The sequence below is a fragment of the Indicator indicator genome, chromosome 5 (assembly GCF_027791375.1).
Source record: "Indicator indicator isolate 239-I01 chromosome 5, UM_Iind_1.1, whole genome shotgun sequence".
NCBI classification, from domain to species: domain Eukaryota; kingdom Metazoa; phylum Chordata; class Aves; order Piciformes; family Indicatoridae; genus Indicator; species Indicator indicator.
In genome coordinates this window covers 30,122,834-30,138,810 of record NC_072014.1, presented here as the reverse complement: position 1 = coordinate 30,138,810, position 15,977 = coordinate 30,122,834, and the positions used below count along the sequence as shown (strand labels likewise).

At 42.3% G+C, this 15,977-nt stretch overlaps 1 protein-coding gene across 8 annotated transcripts in view; it reads left to right on the top strand.

Moving 5' to 3' along the window:
- Positions 1 to 11,917, top strand: part of CLASP1 (cytoplasmic linker associated protein 1) — a 159,396-nt gene extending 147,479 nt beyond the window's left edge. For all 8 annotated transcript variants that reach the window (XM_054381317.1, XM_054381315.1, XM_054381311.1 and 5 more), the window contains 3 exons: positions 6,998 to 7,204; positions 9,917 to 10,033; positions 11,831 to 11,917. In XM_054381317.1, coding sequence (XP_054237292.1) covers positions 6,998 to 7,204; positions 9,917 to 10,033; positions 11,831 to 11,917 — 411 coding nt within the window. The remainder of the gene's footprint in view (positions 1 to 6,997; positions 7,205 to 9,916; positions 10,034 to 11,830) is intronic.
- Positions 11,918 to 15,977: the final 4,060 nt, after the last annotated feature.

The window sequence follows — 15,977 nt, the reverse complement described above, 5'->3', positions numbered from 1 at the left end:
AGAATATTGTTGAAAACTTGACACTTTATGCCTCTGTACTCTCCACACTGTTCTTCATATTTGTGGTATGGAAGGTTCTTCAGAATTTGCATGAGGTGCCTCCTGAGGAAAAACAGAAGAATTAGTCTGCTGCAGAGTAAGCAAAGCTCATGCCAGTAATGAGGAGATGTGAATTCAGGCACTTTACTGAAGAATAATTGAGCTGTATTTCTGTCAGCAAGTAGCTGTTGTGTCTGTACATTGTATGCCTTTGATTTACAAGGGTTTTGCATAGCATCTTCATAATTAAAAAAGATTATATTTGCAACTGCTGCAATGAAAGCTTTGGGTAATAGTAGTCAGCAGGATACTGCAAGTATATTCCTGTTTTGCACTCTGTTGTTAGCTGTGTGCATAGCTGTATTAAGTGGTGGCACTGGTGCTGGATTTTTCATTCTACTTAGGTGGTTTTTTTTCTGATCCTTGAGTAAATGAGAACTCTCAGAACTGTGATGCAGCCCATAAAAGGCATCATCTCTCTGTCAGTAGTTCAGGAATATTGGCATTCATGAAGTTTAAGGTATCACAGAATGCACTTGGATATATCTACACAAGTTAGGCTAAAGATGTACCTGGGAATATGCTTTAGGTATTTTTACCTGTAGCTGGGACTTGCTGATTCAGTTCAGTCTGTGAAAAATTAACTCTGAGTCCATTCGGGCATGTCTCAGTTGGTAAAACTCATAGCCCTGAGCCAGAAGGTCACAAATTCCTATCCCAAGGTGGCCCTCCAGCTCACTCTCACTGCTGACTTTGCTGTGCTGCTCTTTCCAGGATAAGTGGAGGAACTGCCCTTTGACTTCATCCCACTGAGCAGGAGTGAAGATTTCTCAGTTTGTGATTGAAGGGCACTTTGTGAAGAATAGCTGAAGGAAGGAAAAGGGAGATCTGAACAGTCTATTCTATGGTTTTCTTTTTCACTAAATCAGAGCAGTATTGAACTCCGTGGTGTTACCAACATTAGACTAAATAATAATAAAAAAAAAATCTTCTAGGTGGTAAAGGATATTTTAAGGAAAGCTGCAGTAGCACAGTACAGAACTCTTAAACCTGGATACTTTCTCCAAGAAATCATTGTACTAAGAAGCAGTTCTTTAGAAATCAAGAAATATTGTTTTTCTACCGAAATTCCAGTATTGCTGGTACTCAGCATGGCCAGGAGGGGTCAAATAACAAATTATAACTAACATATTCACCAACCAGCAAATATCACCACCACCTTCCTCAGTGAAGTGCTGGTGTTTGAAACAAAAATGTTGTGTAGTTTTATTCCAGATTATACAATTGGAAGTATCAAAGCAACATCAGTACAGTTAGATATTTTGGGATGCTTGGATAATTGACTGGTTTTCTAGGTCCAAACGGAAGTCTTTAGACAGTTAGATCCATCTAGGATCAGTGGAGCCAGCACAGCTAAGAGCACCACTTCTCCTCCCAGGGTCAGAGAAGAGGAAAACTTGATATATGGAGTTGGATGCTGAGGCACACCTTGTGAGCACAAATGCAGGAGATTGGCAAAACACAGGCTTCAGTGAGGGTTCAAAATTAATGTAACCCAAGGCTACAGACTGGAAGACTCTGGGTTGGGATCCATGTTTAATTTGCATTTTTTAACTTCAGCCTATTTTTATACTGTTTGTAGTACAACAGTCTATTCAGTGCTGTTGATTTAATGACTGATGTGAATAGTCAAGCCTGCTTCAAACGTAACTGTAAATATTTATGGGGGTTGACATGTAAATGCCTTTCACTTACTTTTGGAGCACTAGAACGTAATTGAAGTCATGGACAGTATTAAATCTTGTTGATTTTTATTACTCTTTGTTTGGAGTTATTTGGAAGAGAATTATCTTTCTGTTGCCAATTAGTTAATATTAACTCATTTGTTCCAGTGTAGTTACTCACCCATAACTAAGGAGAGATACTGCCTGCTGACCCAATACCATTGATATGACATTGCTTCAGATTCATACCAGCGAAATGAATACAAGTTCTTATTGAGTGTATTCAAACAGAAATAATTCATTATCTTGGGAAAAAGTTACAAAGTGAAAATCATAGGATAGCTACTTTCTGTCTCTGGCACTGTTTTTTTCTGCAGCCAAGCTTACAGAGGTAACTGATGTGCATTTTCTATGTGCAAAGAAAGGATATTGTGCCATGCTTTAGACATCTAACTTTGGTGTTTTATTATCCAGAAGGTCCATAAACATAATTAGGGTGTAACATTCTTTGTTGTAAGCCTCTAAAAGAGGATAAAAAAGAAATCACAGACATCCATTAACTGTAGGTAATTGTTACTGTCATGCTGAAATGCTTTTAGACTGGCCTTTGACATTTATAATACAATTTGCAACTGTCCTTGGAAGATGGTATGATCTATGTAGGTTTCTGCAAAGTGTAGCTTACTAAAGATAAGCACTAAATGATCCACAGTCTTTAAGGTTAATGGATAGATAGTTCATGCAGAAAGCTGCCAAGCGATTCAGTTTGGTAGTTGTTGATGTTTCACTGTATGTGTTTAGATGCTTTTTTCTAATTCCCAACACATTTCAGATATTCAGTGCAGAGAACAAGCAGTCTAATCTGCTTCATCTCGTCTGAATCCCTTATAAAAATCACATTGTTTCTTCATCTGCTTAGCACTCCCGATTGCTGAGTCTATTTCCTGCTTTAAAACCAAATTCTTAATTGCTTGTTCCTGTCCGGATCAGTCTGTACAGCCTTCAGGGATGGGAGTTTGCCTGTCTAGGTATTGGTAAGCCTTCATTCCCTCCAGCTCAGATTATGCAGGCTTTAAATAATCACCTCTAGATGGCAAAAATTGGCTCAGAAATGTAGCCGCACACCTTGTAAGCCTGAAAGCAAAACCTTGTTGTTCTGCTTAATAAACTTCTCTGGCACCCTGTGTGTTTCACAATAGAGGACAAAGCCTCTAACTTTTCTGTGAGGTTTTACCAACAGTACCTCACCCTCTACATATTTCTGCAGAGATGATGCAACCAGCAGTTGTGGCAAAGTAGTCCAGCTTATGGTCCTACATCTAGCTCTCATCTAGGTGTACAGGTGTTGCTCTGCTGAGATCCCAGCATGTTACACCGATGCCCTATGAACCTGGCATATTATGTTTTAGGTGAGTCAGAATGTATTTTTCTTTCCTTATTTGCCAGTAGCTTGTGTCACTTCAAAGCAGAAAACAGAACACATCCAAACCCTTTAGAAAGCTGCTGTGTATTGACCAAGAGCAGATGACTGCAGACCAGCTGCTCTTTGCAATCATGAGGTAGCAAGCAACATCTGTAATGCACTGAGAGTAATAGCTCTGTAGAAGAAATTATGCAGAAAAGATGAAGTCTTGGTTCTGACTGTCTTAAGTGAGCAGGATTCCAGGGCTGCAGTGCATTGTGAACAGGCAAACCAGTGAGAACTGTCCTCCAGTTTATCCAGCCAGTTTTGTAGAATATTGATGATGACAGTGGGCCTTTCTATTAAAATTAAGGGATCTTTGACAGGTGGGACGTTCCTGGGACTGCCTAATCTGTTACTTCGAGGATGACTTCTTTATAGCACTAAGGAAGACATTGCTAGAGGTCAGCAGCCTGTATGTTATATCTCTCTCTGACTTTCATGCATGCAAATCCAGTCCCTTCCCTAAGTCAAACTGAGTGAAAAGTATAACCATTTTTCTTTTGGGAGACTCACTGGAAAGGTCTTAATTCACTGCAGATGTCTTTCAAGGAACCCACCAGCAAACATAGCTTGTGTTATGCCAGCAGAAGCTGGGTTCAATCTGGCCTCTAGCATGTAGGTAGGCATTTGGAAGGGAGAAAAACCTGCTTCTTTAAGGCTATCTTTTAGATCTGCATTCCTGGGCTACTTATCCTGTGTTGAATGGTATTGAACTATCCAGTTCAAGCCATGGTTTGCTTTAACATTTTACTGGGAGGTAAAATCGTGTTTGTGACATACCTTACACAAAGGTTGCTGTCTGTGTTTTAATAAAACACTGCAGGCTTTCTCTAGTCTTGCATGTCTTGCTTCACAGCCACCCTTTTGAACTCTCTTCTTTCAGATACTGTCATAATTTGATGACTTTGCTCTGTTTCTTTCACCTGAGACCGCTGAGAATAACCATATGAGGTCAGGCAAAAAGTTTACTTCACTTTGTACCCTACCTGAGAGTGACTAGCAAGAACCAAGCATACAATGCTACTTCCCTTATGATACCAGCCCTCCTTCCAGTGGTCTGAAGTGTATGGCCTGCCTGTGCTAATGCTTCCATCTTCCTCTATGTGTATTTTGGCCTTTGTTTTTTCTTCAGTAAATTTGCCTAATTTTTAATCCTCTTGTAATGAGCTACTCAGCCTGAGGATGTAATGAACAGCGTCCTTTCTTTTTCTCATGTTTAATGGGTGGATTTTGTAGTCAGTACTTCTTGCGGTGTCTGCTGTTAGTGTTAGCCACTCCTGTCACTTCCTGGTGTGTATCTGTTGATATTACTTGCAAAGATGGGAGGTAGACCTGTTTCTTGATGCTCTTTGCTCATTTCTCCAAATTCCTTTAAAGTTGTTTCACTCAGCCAGTCAGGTTAAAGCCCTGATTAAAAAAGATATTTGATTTTTTTGGTATTGTATGGTGTGTGTGATTTGCAAGACAAGTGTCATGCCTCATGGCAAAAATGTCTTTCCTGAACTCTGTTGTAATTGCATGTTCTGGTTGCCAAATGACCTGGCAGTTTGTATCTTTTGATAACACTCTTCCCTCTCTGTGGGAATGTGGCTGACTTCTCTGGCGTTACCAAGTGAGCAGGACTCTGAGTGCTCTATGTAGGTATTCAGAGATGTGTTTTCTCTTGTGGGATGCTGAGTCTGTCTGGGTGACTGTATGTTTTGTTCTGCCAAAGCCAGAAAGAAAGACCTTTTGGATAGGACTGGTATTTGCATTGCAGAATGGTAGCATTTGGCTTTCTGTGCCACCAGGGATGAGCTTGACTTTTGGGCTCCCTTTCAGCTTGGTATTGCTCTATCCTTTCCTACACCCCATCTCCTGCCAGTCCTTTCCAAGAGAGCCAGGAGTGAGTTACCTGCAGAGACTCTGATCAAGCAATCATGTAAGCACATGCCTGAATCCCAGTGATGTCAGTGGGACTTCAGCACGTTACTAGAGTTAAACATATGCTTAAGGGTTTGCTCAAGTGTGGCTGAGCAGCAGATGTTGTCTGTCAGGTGTGCTCTCAGAAGACTTGGAAGTCTCCCCGGTGTTGTCACATTTACAATTTAGTATCAGCATGCAGCCTACTGGACACATGTAGTCTGTCCTGCTGTATTCAGAAGGAAAGCACTTCAGGGAGAAGTGATGTGAAATACTCAAACTCTGTAAATGCAGCCAGCCCCTTGCTAGAAATAGGTGCTTTGCAGAAAGGAGGAGTTGCAGAGGTTTAAACAAACCCTGCACCTTCACAACTCATCTTGCTGACGTTATGATGTGCAAAATATGAATGATCTTTGCTGCTGTTTGAGCCCTTCCTTGTTTTGTGAGAAATTAGAGATATATATTTAACCCTTTGTGCTTGGAATGGATTAATAAAGAGACTTCTTGAAGAAAGTTTTCTCTCATGCATTTTTCCTCATACCTGCAACTTAATGTGCATGGTAAACTGTATGCAAACAAGATGTGGAGCTGAACCCCAGATAGAATGACTCAGTGAAATTTTTACCTACTTCTGTACTGGTTGGTGTTTATAGTAGTGTCTATAGGGTCTGTCTGTAGAGGCAGACTGAAATATTTTGGCTTGAGAATTTAAGGTCTTATCTTTTTTTTTTTTTTTGAGTTCTGATACATGTGTAAGCATTACTTTCTGAGGGTGTCAGAAAACAACTGCTAACAGTATATGGAGTCGTTGCAAAGCAAAATCCCACACGTTCTGTGTCCAAACAGTTGGGTTTTGTAGCTAGTGACTTGCTTGTGCATGTTGTTAAATTGATTACAAGGTATCTGGGCTCTGTGTAAGTTCACTGTGTTGTTTGCGGAGAACTTGATGGTAGCAGTGTTTCAGCACTTGGAAAGCAAGCCTCAAAATCTGCAGTGCCAGGAAGTGAATTCATTTAAAGAAGACCTCCTGAGGAGCTCCTGACTCCAGCATTTCAACACCATGGTACCAAAGCATGGCATTAGATTTCTCTTAAGTACTTAGGTGTTTCTTCCCTTTCCCATCAAAATCACCTAGTGCTTGCTTCTAAGCTAGTACTTGCTCATGTGGAAAAATATTAACTTTCATGCTTCTCATGTGTGAAATTGAAGAGGAATTAGCAATGGAATATCTGGGAGAAGGAAAACTTGCTGTAAATGCAGAAAACAAGCGTTCTGTTCTGCTTGGTTATTCATTCACAGATCTTTCAGGATGAATTTTTTTTGAATACTGACCATGTTTATTGCCATTCTTTTTGGAATATGTTTTAATATTATAATTAAATGTTGAGAAACTGCTGACATATATGGAGCAATTTAACAGCTTCTCTTCTGTAAATAGAACACTGATGCAAAAGCAATCAGTCTGGAGTCTGCTTCGCTGTCCTGTCCCTTCCAAGATGATATTCTATTATGTATAATATTTTAATGGGACAAATTTTGTACTAAGTGTAAGGTAGCAGGTTCAGGTTCTTTGACAGTGGCTAAAGAAATGTTTTCTGTCTTCTCTTAGGTTGGAGTTGCTTATCTGTCCTGGTTGACAGATGACTTTCAAACTAGCCACAACTTTAATACAGTTACATTAGGCAGGATGGACTTCTTACTGCTTGTCACTGGAGATGAAGGATGTGAATTCTGAGAGTCAGTTGTCTCTTGATAGAGCATCCTAGTGAACATCCTCAAGCATTTCCTGGCAGTCATTCCTAGTGGTGGTTTTGGCTGTGATATTTTGGCCTCATTATCATAAGGTTTTGCTCTGCTTTCATTCCAGGTTGTCAGAGCTGCTGAAGAAGCTGCTTCCACTCTGGCGAGTTCCATCCACCCTGAGCAATGCATCAAGGTGCTTTGCCCCATCATTCAGACTGCAGACTATCCAATTAACTTAGCTGCCATCAAAATGCAGACAAAAGTCATCGAGAGGATTTCCAAGGAATCACTGCATCAACTCCTTCCTGATATCATCCCTGGGTTGTTACAGGTACAGAATCCCATGTCACAAATGCTCCTGAACATTTCAGTAATTTGTGAGGTCTGTGACTTAAGGGAGAATGATGGAGACTCTGGGGCCAGATTTTGGTAAATTCAAGGTTTAACCCCCTTAATTTTTTACATTTTGTTGATTTTGATGTTAAGGAAAAGCAAACTCAGATTCACATGTGTATATTCCACAATTAGATGCCTTGGCCTGAATAAGCTGGTAGCAGCCATATAATAAATCTGAGATTAGGAATTAATTACATCTTATTCTATTTGAGTGCATCCCAAGCAATGCATCTTCCAGTCTCCTTTAATTCTGCTGAGCTCTCAATTTCATTGCACACAAATTTGAATCACAACAGACAGGCTAGTGCTTTCTTCATTACTCCCCCCAAATCAGGACCAAACTACTTGCTGACTTCATTCAGCCTCTTTCATAACCCTCTTAGGCTGGGTGGGGAGCTGTGTTTTTGCCAGTGCTGAGGCTCAGTCTTTCATTGTGAATTTAGCTTTCAGCATTGACTGTAGCAGTGCTGTTTTCTGTTCCTCTGCACAAGCAGCTGGCAACACCAGTTGCTGGGATGAGGCTGCAGGCAAGAAAGAAATAAAGGAAGGTAGCAGGAAGGAGAGAGAATGTGTGTGTTTACTGGGGAAGGACTGCAACAGGAAAAAATCAGACAGTGTGTAAGGGAAGACACATGTGGGTGGGTAAGACACAAGAGAAGAACTGGGATAAAGAGGCCTCCTCATTGTGAGCATAAAAAGTTGGGAGGACAAGAGTGAAGTTGAAAGTTCCCCTTGTGCATCATAGCATTTGTCCCAACTTTGTAGTGTTCAGCTCTTGCAATTCTTGTCTTAAACCTCAACTTTTGGGATTCAGGGAATTCTGTATTGATGTAAACTTTTGTTGTAAAAAGCCTTTCAGCATCATTGTTGCAGACAATGATCTGAACAGTGGAGCTGCAAAGCACTGGAAAAGTTTGGGAGCAGCATGCCTTTAAAAATTCAGTTAAAGACATGCTTCCATGTCTTAAATCAACCTTGTTTTGGAGAGCCTAATTTGCTATTTTTCATCTTGGAGCTGCCAGTGATATTTCCTTACCTTAAAACCTGATCAAAGGAATCTGCTCCTCATGTTTGGGAATTATTATGGGATCCTGGCTGAAGGGACTGTGTGCAGATGGACTCACTGTTGTGCTTGTTTACTGTGCTGAGGGTGTAAGCAGAGTGGTGAAGAGGTGACAATTGCTGGACAGCAGCAGTGTGAGTGCAAGTGTGTGGCTCAGCAGCCCATTGCAGGATCCCCGTGACCCCCATGAGGAGATGGGGACCTCTGTGAAAGAACACAGGGCTTGGCTGGGGAAGGTCAGGGTGCTTGCCCTCATCCCACCCAATGTGGAGCCTTAGCTGCCTTGGAGCTGGGCCAATAGAAGGGCTACTAGGCACCCTGCCATGTTGTGCATCTTGGTACTCTCAGACTGAACAGAGCTTTGAGCCTGTGTGGTCATCTGGGCTATGTTATTAAATGTTGGGGTTCTTGTAAGTAGGTGGAGATGTGGGATGATGGTGTCACTGGTGCATATGGGGCAGGCATTACCAGCCCAGTGCCCATGAGGACACAGCCCTCTCAGATCTCAACACCACATCAATTTGCCTGCCCCGAAGAGAGCCATTTGAGATGCACATGTAAGCAAAGTGCCAGGCCCATAGGGAAACCTGAGGTCAGGCAGAGGTATTTGATTACTTCAGGAGCTGTTATTTGGATTGGGACCCACACAGAGCCCTCCATCTCAGCTTTGACCCAGCAGTGTGTTGTGTCTCCATGGGTGTTCCTCTGTTGAGGGCCTTGGCTCAGCCTTTTTTTCCATCTCAGTTCTCAATAGCTTAGAGTTTCTCTGAGCTCACATAGGTCTCTTGCTTTTGTAGTTCAGTGCTCTTTGGGTTTGCAAACTGTCACTTCAGACTGTCTTTGTAGTTAGGACAGCCCCAGCTGTGCTGTATCCCTCCTCCTGGTTTTCCCAGCAGAGGTCACCCTGCATCCAGAGGAGCCATCAACCTGCAGTTCTCACTGATCTCTGTATTTCTCATGGGATGACTGCTTAGTGCTGGATCACTCATTGCTTGGGTGCAGAACTCATCAGTTTCTGAGTGACTGGGCAGCTAGTTTCAGCTCTTCTGAAGCTGCCAGAGATCTGGCACACCTTCAGGGGTCTTTCAACGTGTTTTCTTTTCTGGCATTTCTACCTGATAAGTAATCAAAAACCTCCAGGTTACAGAGGCAATTTTAAGACTTTCTGAAGGCAAGCTGAGAGCATGAGGGTTCCCCTTGAAGAAGTCCTGACCATCCAGAACAACATGTGGTCACATGAACTGGACACAGGAGTATGTATGTTTAATAGAGTACTAAGCTCATGTTGGGAAACTCTGTGTTGCTTAATGCTGTAAATAACAAGATATTAATAACTTATGCGATAGTAATACCATAGCACAAGGAACAAATAGGATTTACTCTGTGTGATGTTATTCTCATGCTTTGGTAGTATTCAGGTTGAAGACGTTTCTGCTAAGCAGAGCCTTTGCAGGGCCCTTTTAGGTCAGCCACATTTGCAGCATGTTCATCAGCTCCTTAGTGTAGTGCTGTGGAAGGATGTTGGTGAGTGCTGTTTGCTTTCTGACGTGTTTTCTTTGTGTTTTCCTTTGCCTTGTTCCGTAGGGTTATGATAACACAGAGAGCAGTGTCCGTAAAGCCAGTGTGTTTTGCCTAGTGGCAATTTATTCAGTAATTGGAGAAGAACTGAAACCTCATCTCGCACAACTCACGGGAAGCAAGGTACAAGAGAAATCCATCTCTGGTGTTTTCATAACAGCCAACTGAATGGCTTGCACCACGAGCACCAAAAGAGTGGGTGGCCTCATGGTAGCTCTGGGTCAAGTCCCTGTAGTCACCTGCCAAACACCACTGGAGCAGCACAGCTCTTGCTCAGCAGTGCAAGCATTTGAAATCGCATTAAGCACGTTTTGATGGGCTTCAGGGATGGGTTGCATGACGTATTTGATCCTGTGTAACTGCAAGCTGCCACCGAGTGGGTGCTTTCCACTACAGCCGTGTTTGCCTCGCCCCTTCAGCGCTGCATACAGTGGTGACTGTGCAGTGGGTTGCATCAGCTGGCTTCTCTGGCTGAAACCCAGATCTGTAATACAAATTAATTAGCTTTCAATCCACGCTGCGACCACACAAGGTACCTGGTGCAGAGAGTGATGAGAACATGTGGCTGGGATGAGTGGGAGAGTGGTCCTCTCAGCAGCACGTTGTGATTAGGGCAGGCAGAAATACAGGTAAAGATTCACTCTTAAAGCATGGCAGCTTTCCTCCTGTGGCACCAGCAAGCTCAAATGACCTTTCGAAGGACTTTATACCCTGGAGTCAGGTTAGCAACAAAAATCAAAATCTGACCCAATGCTGCAAATTAAACCCAAGTCCAAATGCAGCTCTGTCCTTCAGACAAGAGCCAGCAATTTTGTGTTGAGGAGCGTGGTGTTTGATCGCTTTTCAGAGCTGCTCAGGAAGCCATCACAAGAGTTATTCTACTTGAAGTTTTACCTGCAGTTTTAGGATGACTTCTGTTTTGGGGGGTTTGTGATTTGCTTTATATTTTTCCTCAACTATATGAATAACTACTTAGTTCAGAGGGTTTTGTTCTGTTATTTGGAACCAACAATTTATTTTGTGGGTACAAAGTGCAGTGTAGACCAAAACAACCTGAGACTAAGGACGCTTGGATTTTATTTCTGAATGGAGATAAACAAATGTCCTTATCCATAAACAAATTACTTGTGCCTCCAAATCGCTCTGGAAAGAGCCAGCTCTGGGGGCTGGAGTTTACCTCATTATATTCGAGCAGTTAAGAAATATGTAATTTGTATATGAAGTATAAATTATAAAATATTATAGAGATTTTATTTCAGTTATCCTAGGTGCCATGGACTTACTCCACCACATAACTAACATAAATATGTGAGTAATTCTCCTGGGTTTATGCAGACTGCCCTCATGTTTAAAGTTAAACATGTGCATGAGTCACTGCAGGATCTGGAGCTAAGGTGGTAAGGCAGAAAAACAAAACAAAGCCATGCAAAGGAAGTGTATAGTCATAACAGCTGCAGTTTCACAAGACATACCAAGTTAGTGAAGATATTTAAATGTCATTGAAAACTAACATTTTATAAAGCATGGGAGAGTTCAGAGTGTTGCCTGGGAGGGACCGTGGCTCTTGGATCTCTATTGTGCTTGCAGCTCCACTGACCTCTTGGGGGGAATCCTGCTTGCCTAAAGCAGGCTCCAGGATTGAGGTCTGTGAACTGATAGCTGCTGAAGTGAAATACAAGAGGTTTTTCTGAATGTCATTAAATCTGCCTGTAATATCAGTGGAACTAGTCACGCCCTCCTGACTGTGTTTTGAAATAAGTTCAGCTTTGCTTCTGCTTTTCCTCCATTGAGCCCAGTGTCAGCTCATTCAAAACTGAGTTCATCATCAAATGCAAGCTTTAAGATTTGCAGTCAACTTTTGTCTACCCGTTTTTCCTGGCATCTTCTCCTGATGTTTGTTTGTTTCTTTCTTTCTTTCAGATGAAGCTACTAAACTTGTACATAAAGAGGGCCCAGACCACTAACAGCAACAGCAGTTCTTCTTCAGATGTTTCAACGCACAGTTAATGGAGATATGTGGACAAGTGTAGACTTAGAAGCAATCAATGGTGCCTCTCAGAGACCTTTCTGCTACTCTTCACTGGCGTGCTCCATCAGCTCAAGGAGGCCATGCAGATATTTATTGCAATCAGTATTTTAGTCCCTTAAAAACTTTTATGTAGAATCTTACTGGTATTGAATGTAAAGGAAGCAAGGTCTGTGGTGTAGTCTTCATTAAAAGTGAACAACAGAAAGCCATGCTTAAACATGTTGGTATAGCCTGCTGAAATCCCAGAAATATGTTTAGGTTAGCCTTCCAAAACCAAGACCTAGAAGTTGGACACACGTAAAGGTCAAACAGGTCTTGTTGGTTTAGGTCATGCCCAGTTTTGGTTTCTGTGTGAGTTACCTGCTCTCTCCCTGCAGCTGTTCTGGCCAGGTTCTCTTCTTACAAGTCTTGTGGTCCTGTTTTGTACTCCCTGTTGCAGCTTGCCTAATGTGCAGGGCTCTCTGTGGGGAGATATTTGCAGATGTGGCTGTGATAACCAGCCTTGGATCCTCTAATAGTGAGAGATAACAAGTAATGAAAAAGTAGGTTCTTTTTAAACATCTGAGGTTTTGTACATAGTTCTTCTCACAGACCTCTCCACTAGGCTGATTTCTCTATAGCCAGCTGTGCTGTGCAAAACAGCTGGGCTCTCACTCCTTTCTTTGTGTAAATATTTCTTTTCTGCCAATCTATTCAGCTCTTTCATATGCTCAAGACTCTCCAGGTTACTTGTTACTCCCCAAAGAGAACCTGAGACCCAGTTCTGGGACAGATGTCTACAAATGAGACACTGAAGTTAGGTGGGTGGGTTTTGCATTAGGCTCTGAGTGTGTCTGTGGGTGGGCAGCAGGAGCTGGCAGGGCTGTACCTCAGTGCTGCCTTGTGAGGCTGGCTGCATTTTCCTTGAAGTCTGTAGTGTCAAAGGACTGATCTGCTGCTCTGACCAGCTGGGTTGTGAATGACTTTGTTCCCACAGCTCTTTGTGCTTTGGGCAAAATGTTCATCCCAGAGGACAGAAAGGGCATCTGAAACCGAAGTACAAGACCTCATGGAAGCACCTGCTGAGCCAGCTGGGACAGTGCTGGTTGCCTGCCACAGCTCCCTTCCTGTGCCTGAAGAGCCTGCACTGCTGTTAGCTGCCTTTAGAAACCATTTCCCTGGCCAGCCCCAGGAACAGCCCTGCTGTGTGCTCTATGCTTCAGAGAGGTGCAGTGGGCCCTTGTTGGGCACTGCTGTCAGTGTTCTGGATGAGGGTGCAGTGGGGCAAATCCTCTTGCAGCCTAACGATATAGACCCAGTCAGAGCCAAAGCAGCTGCAAATACCCCACAGCACCATCCTTTTCCAAAGGAAGACCCTTTTGTTTGCAAAGGATGAGCTCCCTCTGCCTCCGTAACCAGGGTAAGCAGAAGGTTGTCAGTGCTATGGGCTTGATCCTTGCTGACAGTGACACCCACCCCAGTCCTGCAGTGGATCAGAATTGGGATTTTTGCCCTGCTTCAGTGATGCAAGAGGATGGTGGACCTGCAGCTTAGGGCTCCAGCTGTGGTGATGGATGTAAGCTCCCTGCCTACTCTCAATACCTCGGTCTCTGCAGCCTCCTCCACTTCCCCTTTGAGGAGCCTGAAGGGACACTTTGGTAGCCTAGTGAGAACGTGAGTTTCCAGTACTCCCTTCCTGTGGACCATTTCTTTTTAACATCTTTCAATGTGCTTGTTAGAATTTTTTTTTTTAATTTTTGAATGATTCAAATTAGTTTAACACATTTATTTTCCCTTTTGAGGAAATACTCAGCTGACTTCTTGGCAGCAGTGAGCTATCTTGTTTGAGTTTTTAGTACTGGGATGGGGTTTTTTGGCTTTGGTTTGGCTTTTCTGTGTTGTTGCTTGTTTTATTTTGTTTGTTTCGGTTTTTTCATTTGTACTCTCACTGCTTAATATTTGTGCTTCTCTTTCTCCTCATCTCAATGTTCAAGGTCTTCTGTTCCAGTTCTGAGGTTCAGAAGGTCAGCATAGCTGACCAGATGACAATTACTCCCTCCCAGCTGTGATGGAGCTTGGTCTATCACCATTTGCTGTTTGTTTTTGTTTTATTGAATGGCACACTGTAGCAAATCTCTAGGAATTGAATTCCTTCTTGAACAATTTTATATGTTTTATAAAATCCTGTTAGTATGCACTGAGAGTGAACGCACTGTAACGCCTCTGAACTGACCCTGGTGCGTGTGCTGGCACCACAGCAGGGGTTAGCAGCTCGTCCTTGCAGAGGCACCTGCAGCCTGCTGTGGCTCCAGCCACGAGCCTGTGATTTCTGATACTATTGGCACACTTGGGGCTGTACATGGTAGAACCAGGCCTTACTTTCTGAATCAGATTCGGTTCTGTTTGTCAACAGATGCTCATTAATGTGCTACTTAATTTCGTGAGTCAGTCAAGGACTGTCCATCCTTTGAGTACTCTAGAAGTATGTTATACCTGTATACAGTAGAGAGCCTTCTGCTTAGGTATTTATAAATCATTGCGTATAATGTACATAGTAAGGTTGTTTAGTATGTTGAACATGACTTTTTTTTTTTGCGTGTGTGTTTGTGTTTCCTTTGAAGTACTCAAAGGGCTAGCTCTGAATGTCACCTCTCTGATCTCCAGTGTTCTGACATCAACAAGATGTACAATCATTTTGTTCTCTTCATTAAGCATAAAGGTCTCTCTGGCTACAAATCAGTGTCCACAACATGCTTGCAGAGAAAGATCTGCACACTGGCAGTGCCTCACCGCACCGGTGAAGCTTGTGTTCACGTTCTCCTAGCAGTAGCCACCTACTGCAGCTGCCTTTTTGTGGGTTTTTTGTTTTGTTTTGATTTGTTTTGTTTCGTTTTTCCTTGCTGCCCATTATGCAGGGCTTCAATTTTTTCATACCTTTTAAAAAAAAAAAAAAAAAAAAAAAGGTAATTTCTTTGCCCACCATGCTTTAAAAGTCTGAATGGGAGAAAACTCTCAGCAGACAGCGGCTCCTGGCTGTGAAGTTGCCGAAATCTCAGATGTGGGTGTTGTTTCTGCCATTGGCTGCACCAGTGCTCCGTGGGCATGGGCAAATACCAGATCCATCCGCCCCACAGGTCTACGTACTGTAGTTCTCATGTAGTGCAGAAATATCGAGGCATGTGGCTTTCTTAAGGTACACTATGTGTGCTTGCCTGGATTACAATACAATACAAGACTGTCTTTTTTTATCGCTTATTACTAGCTTACCGATAACCTGTATAAGTAGTGTAACTCGCATCTTTGTCATCAAAACCTTTTCTCCCCACCCCTTTATTTATCAAGCATAATATTACATATTAAGGGACAGAAAAATAGACCTTTATAGTATACAGCAGGATGTTGCTAACATTGTTTTAAATGGGAAGTTAAAATCGCTCTGAAAAAAAATGCCAGCCATGAGAAATGATTTTGTTGGCACCGTGTTCATGCGCATGCTTTCTGGTTTGTTTGTTTTTTTTTTTTTTCTATTTTCAGCTTTTGTCATGTTACATCCATATCTGTATTTATATCTTATTTGTTTCACTTTTGAGTGTATCATGGCAATTGTACAGATGTTTTTTGTTAACATTTACGTGATAGAATTTGCTAAAAAAGAAAAAATAAAGTTAAAACCTTTTGAGTTTGCCCTAGAATAAATGGAAGTTTGGTTTCTTTTGGGGGGAGAAATACTGAAGTAGATTTGTTATCCAACACAGCTCCTCATTCCAGCAGCCTTTGCTACTAAAAGATTTGCTCTTGCTACTTTTCCTGGCTGATATGTTGTCATGTATTAGTTAGCACATGGTCAGCTGCTTGTTTCTTACATGCCCCAGTCTGTGAGTGGCACTGGGCCCAGCAGGTAGGTGATCTTTTGGAGTGCCTGTCTTTGCTGTCAGATTTTAAAAGCTTCTGGGAAGTTAGGATTTTAGGGGTTTCTTGTGACATTACAAACTGGAAAGCCATGAGCAAGGGCTTCAAAAGATGCCTGTGTTGTGAATCTTGTGAAAAGAACTGCAGAGG